The sequence below is a fragment of the Abrus precatorius genome, unplaced genomic scaffold (genome assembly GCF_003935025.1).
Source record: "Abrus precatorius isolate BTA unplaced genomic scaffold, Abrus_2018 Scaffold8, whole genome shotgun sequence".
Classification (NCBI taxonomy): domain Eukaryota; kingdom Viridiplantae; phylum Streptophyta; class Magnoliopsida; order Fabales; family Fabaceae; genus Abrus; species Abrus precatorius.
This window is the reverse complement of record NW_020874428.1, coordinates 19,089,818-19,104,477: the sequence shown is the minus strand read 5'-3', so window position 1 is coordinate 19,104,477 and position 14,660 is coordinate 19,089,818. Positions and strand designations below refer to the sequence as shown.

The 14,660-nt window shown below is 32.5% G+C and overlaps 1 protein-coding gene across 1 annotated transcript; it reads left to right on the top strand.

Annotated features, from left to right (window-relative positions):
• The first annotated feature begins 13,231 nt into the window (after positions 1-13,231).
• LOC113874384 (transcription factor bHLH30-like) lies at positions 13,232-14,191 on the top strand. Its single transcript, XM_027512606.1, has 2 exons — positions 13,232-13,453; positions 13,631-14,191. Exons 1-2 carry the CDS (start codon positions 13,232-13,234, stop codon positions 14,189-14,191), a joined length of 783 nt encoding a protein of 260 aa, XP_027368407.1.
• The last annotated feature ends 469 nt before the right edge of the window (positions 14,192-14,660 follow it).

Genomic DNA, 14,660 nt, shown 5'->3' with positions numbered 1-14,660 from the left:
AAATTAGATATATTTGAACCACTTAACATTAATCATAGTTGGTTGACATAAATGAATGCTTACTTATTAAATAGGTTCTACATGTGTGTTCTCATCTTCAGCTACTTTCGTAGAGGGTCCATATAATAGATAGTCTCGTTAGCAGTATTGATGGCAACCAAGACCCAATGTTGCCTACCACGAGTACAAATATCATTTTAAGATTACTAAGTTAAAAGTTATATGCTAAATTATAAAACATAAAGTAGAGTCTCACTGAGATTGACTTACCCAACATTATAAGGTGCAAATATCAAGTGATCTTCACCCATATGACGCTTCAACATTTCAGCTTTGGATTGAGCGCTTCATCCATTTCATACGGAGATATAAATGAGAATCTATTTGCCATTGTCCCATGCAAATAAGTTTCATACAAATATCTTGTTTTGCAAAAGTAGAATTGAACATCATTAAATAAAGGTTATAAAAGTTATAAATTGACTATGAATTATATAATTTGAAAATTAATGTACCGTATGTAAAGGTTAATGCTAGAGGCACTCAACCAATGTCGACGTATGACCTCTATGATGTTTTCCTTCCCTACAATGTCACAAAACTCTTTACCCCAGTGCTCACTTATCAGTTGAATTGTAGCTGTATCAATGACTTGATCACTTCTCACAAACAACTTCATCATATTCAAGCATGCAACACCTTGGGCTTTTGCCAACTTCAAAATCTCTGATGACACACAATCAGTGTTACCTTTATTGGATGGACCAACAATTGACTCTTTTGAGTATCTTGTCTCTTTCCCTAACCCTTTACCTGATGAAGGGGCAACTTGAAAAGAACAAACCTTTTAATTTTAACATCTAGCAACAGGAACTATAAAGAAACACGTTTACATACCTTGGGTCTTAAAGTGATTAGGGACAATGGCCAAGCAACATAAGTACCAATGACATCTCTCAAGGAATACAGGTTTACTTGTTCATTTGGGACAGGCAGTGCAGAGCCATATTATGTAAGAACTATAGAAACCTTATCATGCTCTGGAGGAAGAGCCATATTATGTAAGGAGTCCCCAGCCATTGTATGATATACTCTACCTCTTGCAACCAGGCGAAAATGTTTGTTCAAGTATAGCATACAGTCATGATCACCCTACAAATGAAAGTTTTTATATTACACAAAAATTAAATCAAAAGCAGTAAACATTAAAAGGTAAATGATGATTTACTGTAGTTTAAATACCTCTAGAATCTCAACAGATGCAATTGGTGTGCAACTGCCTCTATGGCTGGTAGAAGGTGCATCTACATGCGTTTGGGGACCAATATCGGCCATAGGTTGCATTTGAGGAGCAATATTGAAAGGGGGTGGCATACATGGTGGTGGGGAATGAGTGGGGTTGAATGACATCTGACTTGACATGAATGAGGGTAGTCTCTGACCCCCTGTCAACTGTGTCACTACATTGGTCAAATGCGCTATCCAATGCTTCATGTTTTGCCACTCGGTAGATGAAGGATGTGGACATGTAGCTGGCCCAAATGCAGATTTTTGAGTCACCCCAAAACCTACAGCCCTCACGCGACCTAGATGCTCTCTTACACCAAGTGCTTGAGAGAGTATGTCATTTTGGGCTGTTGATTCAGTCTCAGCGTCTGGAGTGACCTGTGAAAGGGTTTCCTACAATAAACATAACAAAAAACCATTAGGAAGGAGAATTCAAAATAAAAGTTAACGTATTTGTCCAATACTAACACATTAGTATTAAGTACTTACAAATTCATTGACCATTTTTTTAACTTCTTCGTTATCAATGCTACCTTGTTTATTTACCCTAGCAACTTTCCAAATGACATGTCGAGGTACTAAGGTCAAATTGGATGCAGATGTAGCAATCTACACAAATTTAATAGTTAAATGCCCTCGTTAATATGTTTAACATAAGACAACACATTAGCATCACATTGTTACATAAGTCGTAAATTTACATACCAACTCTTGCTCCAACTGAGCATATCCCTTAGCTGACCTCCTGTATCTGTACGACATTGCTTTTGCCCTTTGTGCATTAGCCTCACTTTCTTTTTGAAATAAGGCATTCAGAAAACGTACCAAATCAATACCCATTTGTGATGGTGACAGTAATTTGATATAATAATGTGTGACATGGTACCTTGAAAGTTTCTGTGCAGCTTTGGTTGACAAAGTCCATCCAGTGATCAGTGACTGTGATGAATCTTTGATATTTCTTCGAAGGATGGGGAACACAATTTCCATCTTTGTCATAGATATGTTTCCTCAAATGTGTCCGGAATGCACGAAGGTCCCGTCCAACTATAGAAAGAACAAAATCTTTGTGAACAACATCCACTTCAAAAGTTTCCTACATTGGAAACAAAAAACATATTAGATAAACCCTCTTGGGTAAACCAACATAAAATAACTGAAACGATTATGATTGTGTACCTTAACTTGCTCCCAAATGTGTTCTTTAACATTAGTAGGGACATTTGTCCAATCAGAATAACTGATTAACACTGTACTCCTAGTAACAAAGCCAATGAAATGTGCAAATTTTGATCTGTTAGGGTCTATCGGTTGACCTTTTCCATTCTAACCAACCTATATGCAAATATAAATCATAAAGACATTTTAGTGTTACTAATATTAGCATAAAAGATCATTGAATATCATTGCAAAATTCATTTATGGTAACAATTTACCTTAAACTTTTTTCCTAACTTTCTTGATTTGCTAATGGACTTAAGTTTGGTAATCCCTCTACCCTTCTTCTTATTTGCCTCAGCGGAGTGATGAGAGGAACTCCCATCCATGCTATCTAAAGAAGTCATCTCTATAAGACAGAAGGTAAAGTTTAACATTAAATAATTACATTTAGGGATAAAGTAAAATCATAAAAACAAATTATAATCAATTCAAATTTAATATGAAATGCACCTTTTCTTTTTTTAGGAGCCTTACTAAGTTTCTTATGACCTTTTATTGAATGAAATGACGGATTCAACCAAATGCCCTCTTCATGATCATGTCTTGCATAAATACTCTCGTCATATGTTAATGTATCAGCAATTGACATGTGTTCAACACTTCTCAAAGGATCGTCCTCCATATTAACTTCTTCTTCTGTTAATTCTCCATCGGTGAAAGCATTTATTTTATTAGACATTAGGACAATTGACCATGACTTGTCAACAGAATCTACGACGTAGAACACCTGTCGAGCCTGTGATGCAAGGATAAACGAATCATCTTGGTAACCGACCTTTTTAAAATCGACTTTGTCTTAACATACCCTTTTTAAAACTAAATTCCACTGCTTCTATTCTTAACATATCCTTTTAAAATCTTCATATATCTTTCAACGGGATACATCCATCGCATATATGCAGGGCCACACAATTTTGTCTCTTCCACCAAGTGAATAGTCAAATGAACCATGATATCAAAGAATGACGGTAAAAAATATATTTCTAGCTCACATAAAGTTTCAGCTATTTGGTTTTGCAAACATGGTAATCTCCCAGGATCAATCACTTTGCTACATATTACCTTGAAAAAGAAACACAACTTCGTGATTGCCATCGAACCTTCTTCGGTAGAATAGACCGTATAACAACAGGAATTAAATTCTCTATTAATATATGGCAATTATGAGACTTCAATCCTTTTAACTTTAGGTCTTTAAGTGATACAAGACTTTTAATGTTTGATGAATACCCCTCTGGAACCTTAACTGAATAAAGAGTCTCACATAAAGCACGTTTCTCATATCTAGACAGGGTACATGCTGTTGGCGGTAAAAAGGTCTGATATCCCTTCTTCACTGGAGCCAAATCGGATCGTATTCTCAACTTCACCAAGTCAAGTCTTGCATTAATGTCATCTTTCTTTTTTCCCACAATGTTTAATAATGTACCAATCACACTTTCACAAACATTTTTTTCAACATGCATAATATCAACAAAGTGTCTTACGTATAAAGATTTCCAGTACGGTATCTTCTTCCAATCTGCGATTGAAATTTGTTTGGCAAAAAGTTTTCCAAATGTTGTTCTTATATGTTTAACCTCATCAAATATTTCTTTTCCACTCTTCAAATAAGGACATCGTCGTTCTTCACAACTTCCATTAAAAGCTTTTTTCATTTTTCTGAAAGGATGATTTTTTTACAACCACCTACGATGCCCTATGAAAACATTTTTGTGACAATGGTCTAGTCTTACATAATCTATTTTTTTCTAACATATTGGACATGCACATTGACCTTTGATGCTATAACCAGAAAGATTTCCATATGCAGGAAAGTCATTAATTGTTCCATACAATATTGCCTTCACCGTGAAATTTTCATCCCTAAATCCGTCATATACTTCTATGTCATTATCCCACAGCAACTTCAAATCTTCAATTAAAGGAAACAAGTACACATCAATGTCATTTTCAGGTTGCTTAGGACCAGAGATTAACAAAGAAAGCATCATATATTTTCGCTTCATGCAAAGCCATGGAGGTAGGTTATACATTATTAAGATCATGGGCCATGTACTATGGGTGCTACTTTGCATGCCATGTGGATTCATTCCATCAGTTGCTAATGCAAAACGTATATTCCTTGTTTCAGTTGCAAACTCTTCATGGTCATCGTCAAATTTCTTCACTGCGGAAAATCTGCTGGATGCCTAAGCTTTCCATCTCTAATTCGGCCTTCAGCATGCCAAGTCATCTGCTTTGTATTTTCTGCACTACGAAAAAGACGTCTTAACCTCGGTATTAGTGGAAAATACCACACGACCTTCGCAGGTGTTGTGTCTTTCTTTAGGTATCATGATACATTACACTTTGGACTTTTCCTTAGTGATGCATACTCATTTTCGGAACAAAATGCAGTCATTAGGACAAACATGTATCTTTTCATGGGTCAATCCAATGGAAGCAAGTACTTGTTTAGCCTCATATGTTCTCTTCGGTATCCTCCAACAACATCTCATGTAATAAACTTAGCAGCTCTGTGAAGCTCTTATCAGTCCATCCATTCGAGGCTTTTAAGTTATGAAGCTTTAAAACAGAACTCAATCTTGTGAACTTTGTACATCCATTATACAATGGTGTTTCTGCATCATTTTTCAACCTCTCAAACATCTTTGGACAATCTCTAAGATCTTCTTCAACAACATTTGCAATTTGTTCAGCATGATCACTCTCATTTGTTCTAAATGTTTCTGAGTAATTGACACTTGATTCCATGTTAGTTGATGTACTTCTACCTTGTATCTCATCGTACTTTGTCCAACAAGCATATTTTTCATCTACCCATTGTACATTAGATGTTCTTCCAATTCTTCCGCATTTACTTGTAACATATTCAAACAACACCAACAAGGACAGAGAATAAGGTTGACATCAGTTGCATTCTTAATCGCAAATCTAATAAACTCTTTGACTTCGTCTTCGTATTCTTCACTTAAATGATCAACTATCATCCAACTTCGATTCATATTTGCTCCAACTACGGTTACGATCATTATAAATGTGAATGTCTTATTAACTCTCATATGGTAGGGCCTTATCCCATTTGAGAACAAACTTTTTTCAACCTTAATTAACAAATGCTACTTAAATGTTGTATTTTTTACTTGACAAAATTTAGGCAGCATTTCGCATTAGTCTCCTAGTACACAACTTAAAGTATATGAGATGATTTACCTCAATCAAGCATGCACCAAGAGACAATGAGAAATGCTTCAAACTCAAATTTTGTTAAGTATTAAATACAACATTATGAGAAGCAAATGCTAACAAATTAATGAATAAGTTTGTTCACAAACTGTCCAACTTGGACAATTTGAGATTGAAAATAATGATTTATTAAACATTATTTTCAATCTCAAACGGGAGACTATGATTTCACTCAATTTTACATTTGAAGTCATAACCTACAAAGTTTAATCACTAACAATAATCATGCATTCATCACATTCTACAATACAACATCAAATTCATTCATACACAGAGGAAATATATATTTCGGAGGCAAAACAAACAAGAATATAAAAATTTTAAAAATCCTAATATCATAGGTTAACAAACACAACAACATGCTCTTCTATTATAACTAACCAGTGTCCTAATATCATGTTCAACAAATCCTAAAAAACCATTCCAACAACATTTCAGAGGTTAACAAACTAAGATTGAACTTGCCCATATCAACTTTTTTTTAAAAAAAGTAATTTCATGCTCTTTGTTCACGCGGCAGCAATGGTCAACATGTTAACAATATTCAGTTCATACAAATTATAAACACAACAACATGCACTAACTTGGAATTAAGAAAGGAGTGCAAATTTGTCGCAGTTCAGCTAGGACCAGAAATGGAGGAGACGTTGTCACTGTTTAACGTAAAAAATAGAGGTACGTATCAGTGAACAAAGAGAATGAGAGAGTGCGAATGTCCAAACATGGCCACAAAACAAAGAAATGATTATGAATATACCTTCAATTTCTGATTGCGATGTCAAGTGTGCTTGTTCCTCTGCAAAAATTTTTCAAAGAACACTGAACAGAGAGAATTTTGAAGTATAGACTTGGCGGGGTGGCAGGGATAACCAGATTAGGATTTTAAAAAACAACATCTAAGAGCGGTTATTTAATATGGACTTCTGAGAGCGGTTCATTTGGAACCGCTCTCTAATATATACTTCTTAGAGTGATTATTTAACAACCGCTCTCAGAAGTCCATATTAGAGAGCGGTTCCATTGGAACCGTTCTAAGAAGTATATATTAGAGAGCGGTTGAGGCAGAACCGTTCTCTTAGTGTTTTATACAAAGCAGTTATTACTAATCGTTAGCTAAGTAGGCGTTCTAAAAGTCAATTTCTAACATAGTGATTGTAATTTTATAAAAATATCATTTATTAAATTTGTAGCATATATAATGTTATACATATTAAAAAATTGATAAAAATAAACAAAAGTCTCCATTATTCATTTGTACTTAACATAAAGGGAAATAGATAAATGTATAGCAGTTATGGGAACTAGCACCATGATTAATTATTGAGCTTTTTTGTATTTTTTACATACCATTTTAATAATTTGTTTATTATTTTACAAATAAATATTAAATAAAAAATGTTTGTATTTATTATTTAAAAAATATAAAAATATTTAATAATTAAAACAATTTATATGCATACAAGGAAATAAAAACTAAAAATATTCTCAATCATTACATTTTAATAGGACCCTGAACCTTTCCAATGTCCTGGATACAAGCTTCTTCTGCCCAAAGTGCATTTACATTGTTTTTCTGTATTCTGACCTCAAGAATGTTGTTTGGCAAGAATGAAATTATTATTAGCAATACATTTAGCATCCATTTAACTTAAATTTGAATAAAATTAACTTTAAATAATTAAATATGATTAAAATGCATGCTTAAATATATTTAAACATACTTGGCACAATTGGAGAGTGACAAAGATAATGTACAGAAGTGGTCCTAGACACCAAAAAAGTATCTCTAGTGACAAGGGAGAAACAACGTATGCAGCTTTTTTTGGACAAATATGAGACCATCCGTAGGGTTTGTTACTGTGAGAAATTCCATTGCCTTAACAGTCCACCCACTTTGCAGGATCAGTCACCCTTTTGTCTTACCTTTTCCCCCCTTTTTTACTTTATCAATTTTTGAAACCTCAATTTCGGAATTTGGAAGCAAAAGCCTTTGAGGTTCTGTGTTTTGGTTTAGTCCACTCCCATTGTATATATATATATATATATATGGCTATAGCCAAGACTAGAAAGAGGAGAAGACCAAACACTCTTTTCGTCTAAAACTTTTATGTCTGTCACATTCATTTTTCTAAAGCTAAATGTATTAATGTTTTTGAAGTTTGAAGAGTTAGTTTTGGTGATAGGCTAAATATTCTTTAAAAACTATTGTAAATGATGGCATAATAATTAGACGATAAATTTTGAAGCATTCTCTATTTTTTTTATATTTAAAATACATTTAATTAGATAGTACAAATTAATAAAAGTAAGTTAAAATTTATTATTATTTTTTTATTTGTCCAAAGAAAAACAATAATATAGATAAGGAAATATAATTATTTTATTAGTAAATTGCTAAATTTATTATTTAGCCTTTATTAATGAATTTCTTTTTTATTCTTGAACAACTTAAATAATATAAACAATTTATATGAGAAAAAGATAATTAATAAAAGAATAACAACTATTATTACCTAAAATTTTTATATGAACAAATGAGTAGAAATAAAAATAGTATTATAATATAATAATTTTAGTCTCATTTAATATCATTAAATCTAACCTTATTATTAACATTTACTTCTGCAGATTTTAATTAAAAAAGCACTAACATCCTCAGAGGGTTAACAAATTTAAAATAAAAAATATTTTATTAAAAAGCATAAAAATGAACTCACTTTTTGATTTTTAATAAAAAAAATTCTATGATCTATTGATTCTTATTAGACTTAAGAAGTTAACTTCAGTTAACTTGGTTATATTCGAGTGTTTGTAATTTTTCTCTTTTCTTTTCTGATTCTTGCTTTTGTTGATTCTGCAGTCTGCAGTCTACCACACCTTCGTGAATATTGAAGTGAAGCGTTGGCTGATTGAGTTGAAGTTAGTTATTATGTGCTGAAGTTAATGGTAAAAAAAATTAAGAAGGATTTGTATTTGATATATAATTGAAGAGAAGAGTGTGTACCAATGGAGGGATTAAGAGGACAAGAAAAATGATTGCTAACTTAAGATATTTGTACATGAAAATAGAGATCAACTTGTACCATATCATGCAAACATTTCTCAAGTGCAGCCCAATATCTCTTTATTCTCCTTGGTTTATTATTATTGTCAAGGTTGCTAGTGTAGATGAATAGGTGGGGGCTCACCATGAAAGATAAATGAGCAGTAGCAACAAAGTGGGGTCCAATTATTATATTAATCGGGCGTTCGGGACAAATCGAATCGAATTGTGAGCTTGCAGACATGCTCATTGCATCATAGACATGTCAAAATCATAGTACATGCATCCAAACTATTACTATTCAAAGGGAAAAAAAATGAAAAAACACATACATTAGAGAGAAAACAAATGGGGTTAGTAATATATATATATATAAATGAATTTGTGGTTAATTGTATGCAGTTTAAGCAGAACAATTCAGGTGTATGATATGCCTTATGCCTCCTATGGATTGGGTGATACCATCTTAAGTCTCATCTGCTCTTTGCTGGCGGAGCACTGACATAGGATGTTGATCTTTCCTTCTTAGTTGCTCCTCCTTTGTGGGGTCCACCCGACATATTCACATGCATAATGTTCTGGTTCATATTTGTTTATTTATTATTGTTTTCAAAAGTAACCTTAACTGGGTCAGCCAATGGAGAAGGAATGTGGTAAACCAATAGGTGGGGAAGAAAGAATATGTCAGCAAATAATGGAGTGACCAATTGCATTCATGCTTCTAACTTTTTATCTACACTCACCTAGTTAGGATACGAGGCAAGAAATTATTAAGAATGTTTAGGTGCATTATCTTTAATGGTCTGCTGTAGAATAAGAGGAAAAAATGATAGATCCATTGTGCCCCTTCTTAAAACGTATAAGGATGATGAATATTAGGTTTTGTTACTTTATTTTTCTGTTTATCCAACAAAATTAACTTTTTATTTTTTTTCCTATTATGAAATAAAGTTTTTCTTCACTTTGGATTTTCATTTCTACCGATCAACTCTTTTGTGACAAACTTTGATGCAGTGCTACCCCTATAAAAGGTACTGGGTGTTTTCTTGACAATTATTAGATTTGGATGGATGCCAACTAAAGCGAACCTTGCCAGAAGGAATATTATATATCAGGGCAACAACAACTTATTATTATTATTATTTAGGGTAAATGAAATTTAATATATAACTTGAGTGCAAATGCTCTAAGAATTTACGACTTAATCCATAAAAAAGGGAGAAATTTTGATATGAATGCCATCCAAAAAAGGAATTAGTCAAATAATTTATTTTAATTTTTGTAATTTGTGTATTATTTTGTACGGAATAAAAAAATTATATATGATAAATTTTTATTAAAAATTTAATATTTAATACCATTAATGTATTAAATTATATTGATTATGTAATTTTTAATAAAAATTATTTATATAATTTATTACCTGTACAACATTTATACATTGCACACGTTAAAAAAATTCTTTTTGAATTGCTAGAAATTTTACAGTACAGTACAGTTTGTTTTTATCAATGTCTTGGTTTTCATATTGTTTTATTTTATAAACGCATTAATTATGGATCTTTTTCTTCAAGAGCAGAGTTTGGTAAAAAACAAAAAGGTAAGAAGAATCTAGCATACACTTCGACACTCTATCCAGCCAGTCCTTATAATTGATGCGTATAATAATGAAATTGATTTTAGGTAAATTACACTTTATTTCTCTAATTTTTTGTTTTAAATTTATTTTTTAATATCATTAATATTTTTTATATTTATTTTTTTACCTTGTAGTACTGTTACTTTTTTTTTTTATCATTGTGTCTCCATAAGAAAGAATTTATTAATTGGAAAACATATAGAAAACACATGAAATTACAAGGATATAAAGTGTAATTTATCTTTATTTTTGAATAAAAATATTTTAATTTAATCTATTTTTTGGGTTGTGGCTATTTGCTAACAATGGATCGGTAACTTCTTCTACCGAGTGTTACATTATCATGAATGAAGGATCAATAATCCCTTATAATGTATGATATTTTGTTGTTAAGATGCAGAGATTGTCATGGGTTTGTTCTCTATTATTAGCTTAAACACATGATAACTAATATATATCCAATTAACAATAGTGTGAATAGGCAGCCCCGAAAATATACCATGCATGCACGCACATATCCGTGCATAAATGGCTGTAAAACCCTCATTCACTTTTTTTTTTCTCATCGTTTTGATTTTACCCCTCAAGAATAAACAAAAGTAAACAGCGAAATGCAAATTAACAGAAACAGTAGTTCTCTTGTGCAGAAGCGGGTCAGAGCTTTTATCTGAGTATAGTATGATATCCACTGGTATGTGTTTGGAAACACATTAAAAACTTCGAAAGGTAAATTTAGTATAAAAATTATAATCAATAGCATTAATATCAGATCCCCATTCATGTAGTATAAATGGGGGTTTGTTTTGGGGTGATTAATAGAGCATAGGAACAAAAGCGGTTATGTGAAAGCGATAGCATAGGAAGAGGAACGGTGGTGTAAAACAAGTGATGGAAACAGCAAAAGAGGTTGTCGGCTTAGGGCATCACTGAATAGCTGTCGCATTTTGATTCCCTCAACAAAGCTGTCGGCGCCGGCTGCAGGAATGAGTCCACTAAGTAACAGTTTTTTTTTGCCTTTGAAAATGATTGCTTCTCCTTCTTTCCTTTTTGCACCAAACACAACCATTACCTGTACTCCATGAATCTCATCGTCAAGGACTAATATCCTCACATCACTTCTCACTATCCCTTTCTCACCGTATATTCTACCATTAGCAGTTAAATCCATTTTCCACATCTATCTTCTTATTTCAAATGTTTAATCTAAACCATTGCTAACTTATGGAGGTTTATGTTTAATGATAAAAATATATGATTAATTTGAATATATATAACTAGTGAATGTTATTATTAATCTAATAAAATAAAATTGGATTGGTTTTGAGTATAAATTTCATCTCGATTAAATTGTTTTTTTTTTCTTTTACGTTACGGGACCGTAAATATAAATTTTAAAATACAAATTAAAATCCTGTCAAGTATCTCATCTCATCAGTTGAATTCAATTTGTAATGACATTCACCAAAGTAAGCAAATCATAAATCTAGATTATAAATTATTAATAGAAATAAATTTAAAAATTTTACGCATAAGATATTTCATAAATAAAAAATTGTTCATATTGAATAAAAATGGATTAATTTAAAAAAATATATACAATTTTATTTAAGTTCCAATTTAATTACTAGTTTGATTGTGACTATTCATATTAAATTGATTTAATTTATACTTAATCATGTGATACAAATTATGGAAGGTGCAATTTTTTACCTAGTGTTAAAACAACATTCATCATTTCACATGTTTTACTATTATTTTTAATTAAAATAAAAGTTTATTTTAATAATAAACGTTAATCTTGAATATTTCTATATTCTAAAAATTTTAATTTTAATTAAATAATAAAGTCAAAATAACAATTATATTAATATATTTATACAATATTTTTGTCTCTCTTTTACTTTTTTTAATATATTTTTTCTTCTCACAGCATATTATTTAGCACATTTTTACTTTCTCTTATTTTCTCCTCTTTTCACTTCATATAGCACAAAACAAAAGCAAGCTGTAAAACTAAGGTTACTTAATGATTAAAAAATATTTAACTAACTAGTAGTAAGTTTTGTCAATTAAAGTAACTACTAAAATTAAAATTACAGTCAAATTAATTCCAAAAAAATTATTAAATGTTGAAAAGGCTACACCATTTATATATATAATTAATTGTCGAGAGTAGGAAAAAAAATGCTCTTAGTCTCTGACCAATTTTCTGTCTCTCATTGTAGACACATGTACAGGCACTAATTTATTCCCCGGTCTCTCAGAGGTCACACTCACGATCCTTTAACCTTCCTATTTCTCAATTCCCATTCCTTCTCCCACCTTGGGCAGAGCTCCCCATACTCTTCTTATTTTATTCATTTATTTTTAAAAATTTAAAATAATAATTATATTTTTATATTCACATTTTGTACATAATTTATTTTTGAATCCACTTCTTACTTCTTTATTAAGTGTGACAATATAGAAATGATTTTTTTAAAAGTAATTTAATGATAAATATGAAACTTCAAATTTTTTACTTTATACATAACTTTAGTTATAACAATTAAAAAGGTACTGTTCAGTGCTTATTTGTTGGGATCCCATTCTTCCACAACAGTTTAAAGTTTGCTCCCTCATTCTTCACCTTGTGCCCTCTCACGTACACACTACACACTGTTCTACCTAAAAAGCTGCTCAATACTCCGTACGCCGTAGACCTAAACCACCTCACTAGCAACACAGCCTAAACCATAACCTCTCATTACATAACACCTTCATTCCCTCTCCATATCACAAACAATAACACAATGCTTCCCTTCCGAAAATTCTATGGTTTTGAGAGCTGGTTAGACTCTGATGTTCCCACTTCGTTCATAAAAAACGCTGTCCAATTAGACTGTGGAAGATCCAAGACTGAGAGAAAATCAACAGAAGCATGCAAAAGTCACAGGGAAGCCGAGAGGAGACGCCGGCAGCGAATCAACGCTCACCTCTCCACCTTGCGTTCTCTGCTCCCCAACGCTGCCAAGGTTATTATATTAATATTCACATTCATGTTACATTTTGAATAAGTGTTTTTTTTTTTAATATAATAATTATGTTTTAATAAAGTTTCTCAAGTTTCATTACTATCCTTATTTTTTTTAAATCTTACTGCATGGTTTGAGGGCATGGTTGTAAATTCATACTTTGTGCCGTTTTTGCAGTCAGACAAGGCCTCGTTGCTGGCGGAAGTGGTTCAGCACGTGAAATGGTTGAAGAAGCAAGCGGATGACGTGGCATGCGGAGACTCAGCGTCGTCAAGCAGCGGCCAACCAGGTTCGGTTCGGCCTGAACCGCGGCCGTTTCCTGGGGAGTGTGACGAGGCGACGCTGAGTTATTGGGACGGTGATGATGGGGAAGCGAGAAGGATGAAAGTGACGCTATGTTGCGAGGACCGGCCCGGTCTCAACCGGGATTTGAGTCGGGCAATCGGGTCGGTTCGGGCCAAGGCAGTTCGGGCTGAGATGATGACGGTTGGGGGAAGGAGCAAAAGTGTTGTGGTGATAGAGTGGCCTGAAGCTGATGGTGAAGGAAGAGAGGAGGTGGAGGAAGGGGAGGTTCGGGCGTTGGAACGGGCTTTGAAGGCTGTGATAGAGAATCGGGCTTTTGTGGGCTTTGGAATGGGCCCGGTGGTGTTGGGCCAGAAGCGAGGGAGGGATTGTTATGGTTCTCCTAGCAGTGAGGTTGACTCTGCCTTCTTGCTCAAGAATGGGGACTTCTGCTAACTGTCTAACACGTAATTAGTTTAGTTTAGTTTTGGTTTTTTGGGTGCAATAAATATGTACAAGTTTAGTTAGGTTTTTCGATTGGCCGAATTTGACACGCCATTTTTATTTCTAGGTAAGTAGATGATGTTTTTTTAATTTATATATACTAGAATGTCAATAATCTAATGTTTCGCTTGTGAGTTTTCTTCGGCTAACTCAAAAATTTTCAAGCAAATGTTTGTAATAACAATAAAAAAAAAAGTTTGTTATTTAATATGGGATATGGAGAAACCTAGTGATAAGTTAAATGAATTATTTAACTCATAAAAAAAATTCAATTGTACATTTTAGTTTAATTTTGTCTTATTTTAATTGTTCACATTTAAGTTTTATAAATTTTTTATTTTCAAATTTTATTCAATAATTAACAAATATAACAAGGACGTGATTTAGCATAGCAAAGAAAAATTAGGCAACCTGAAAAAGG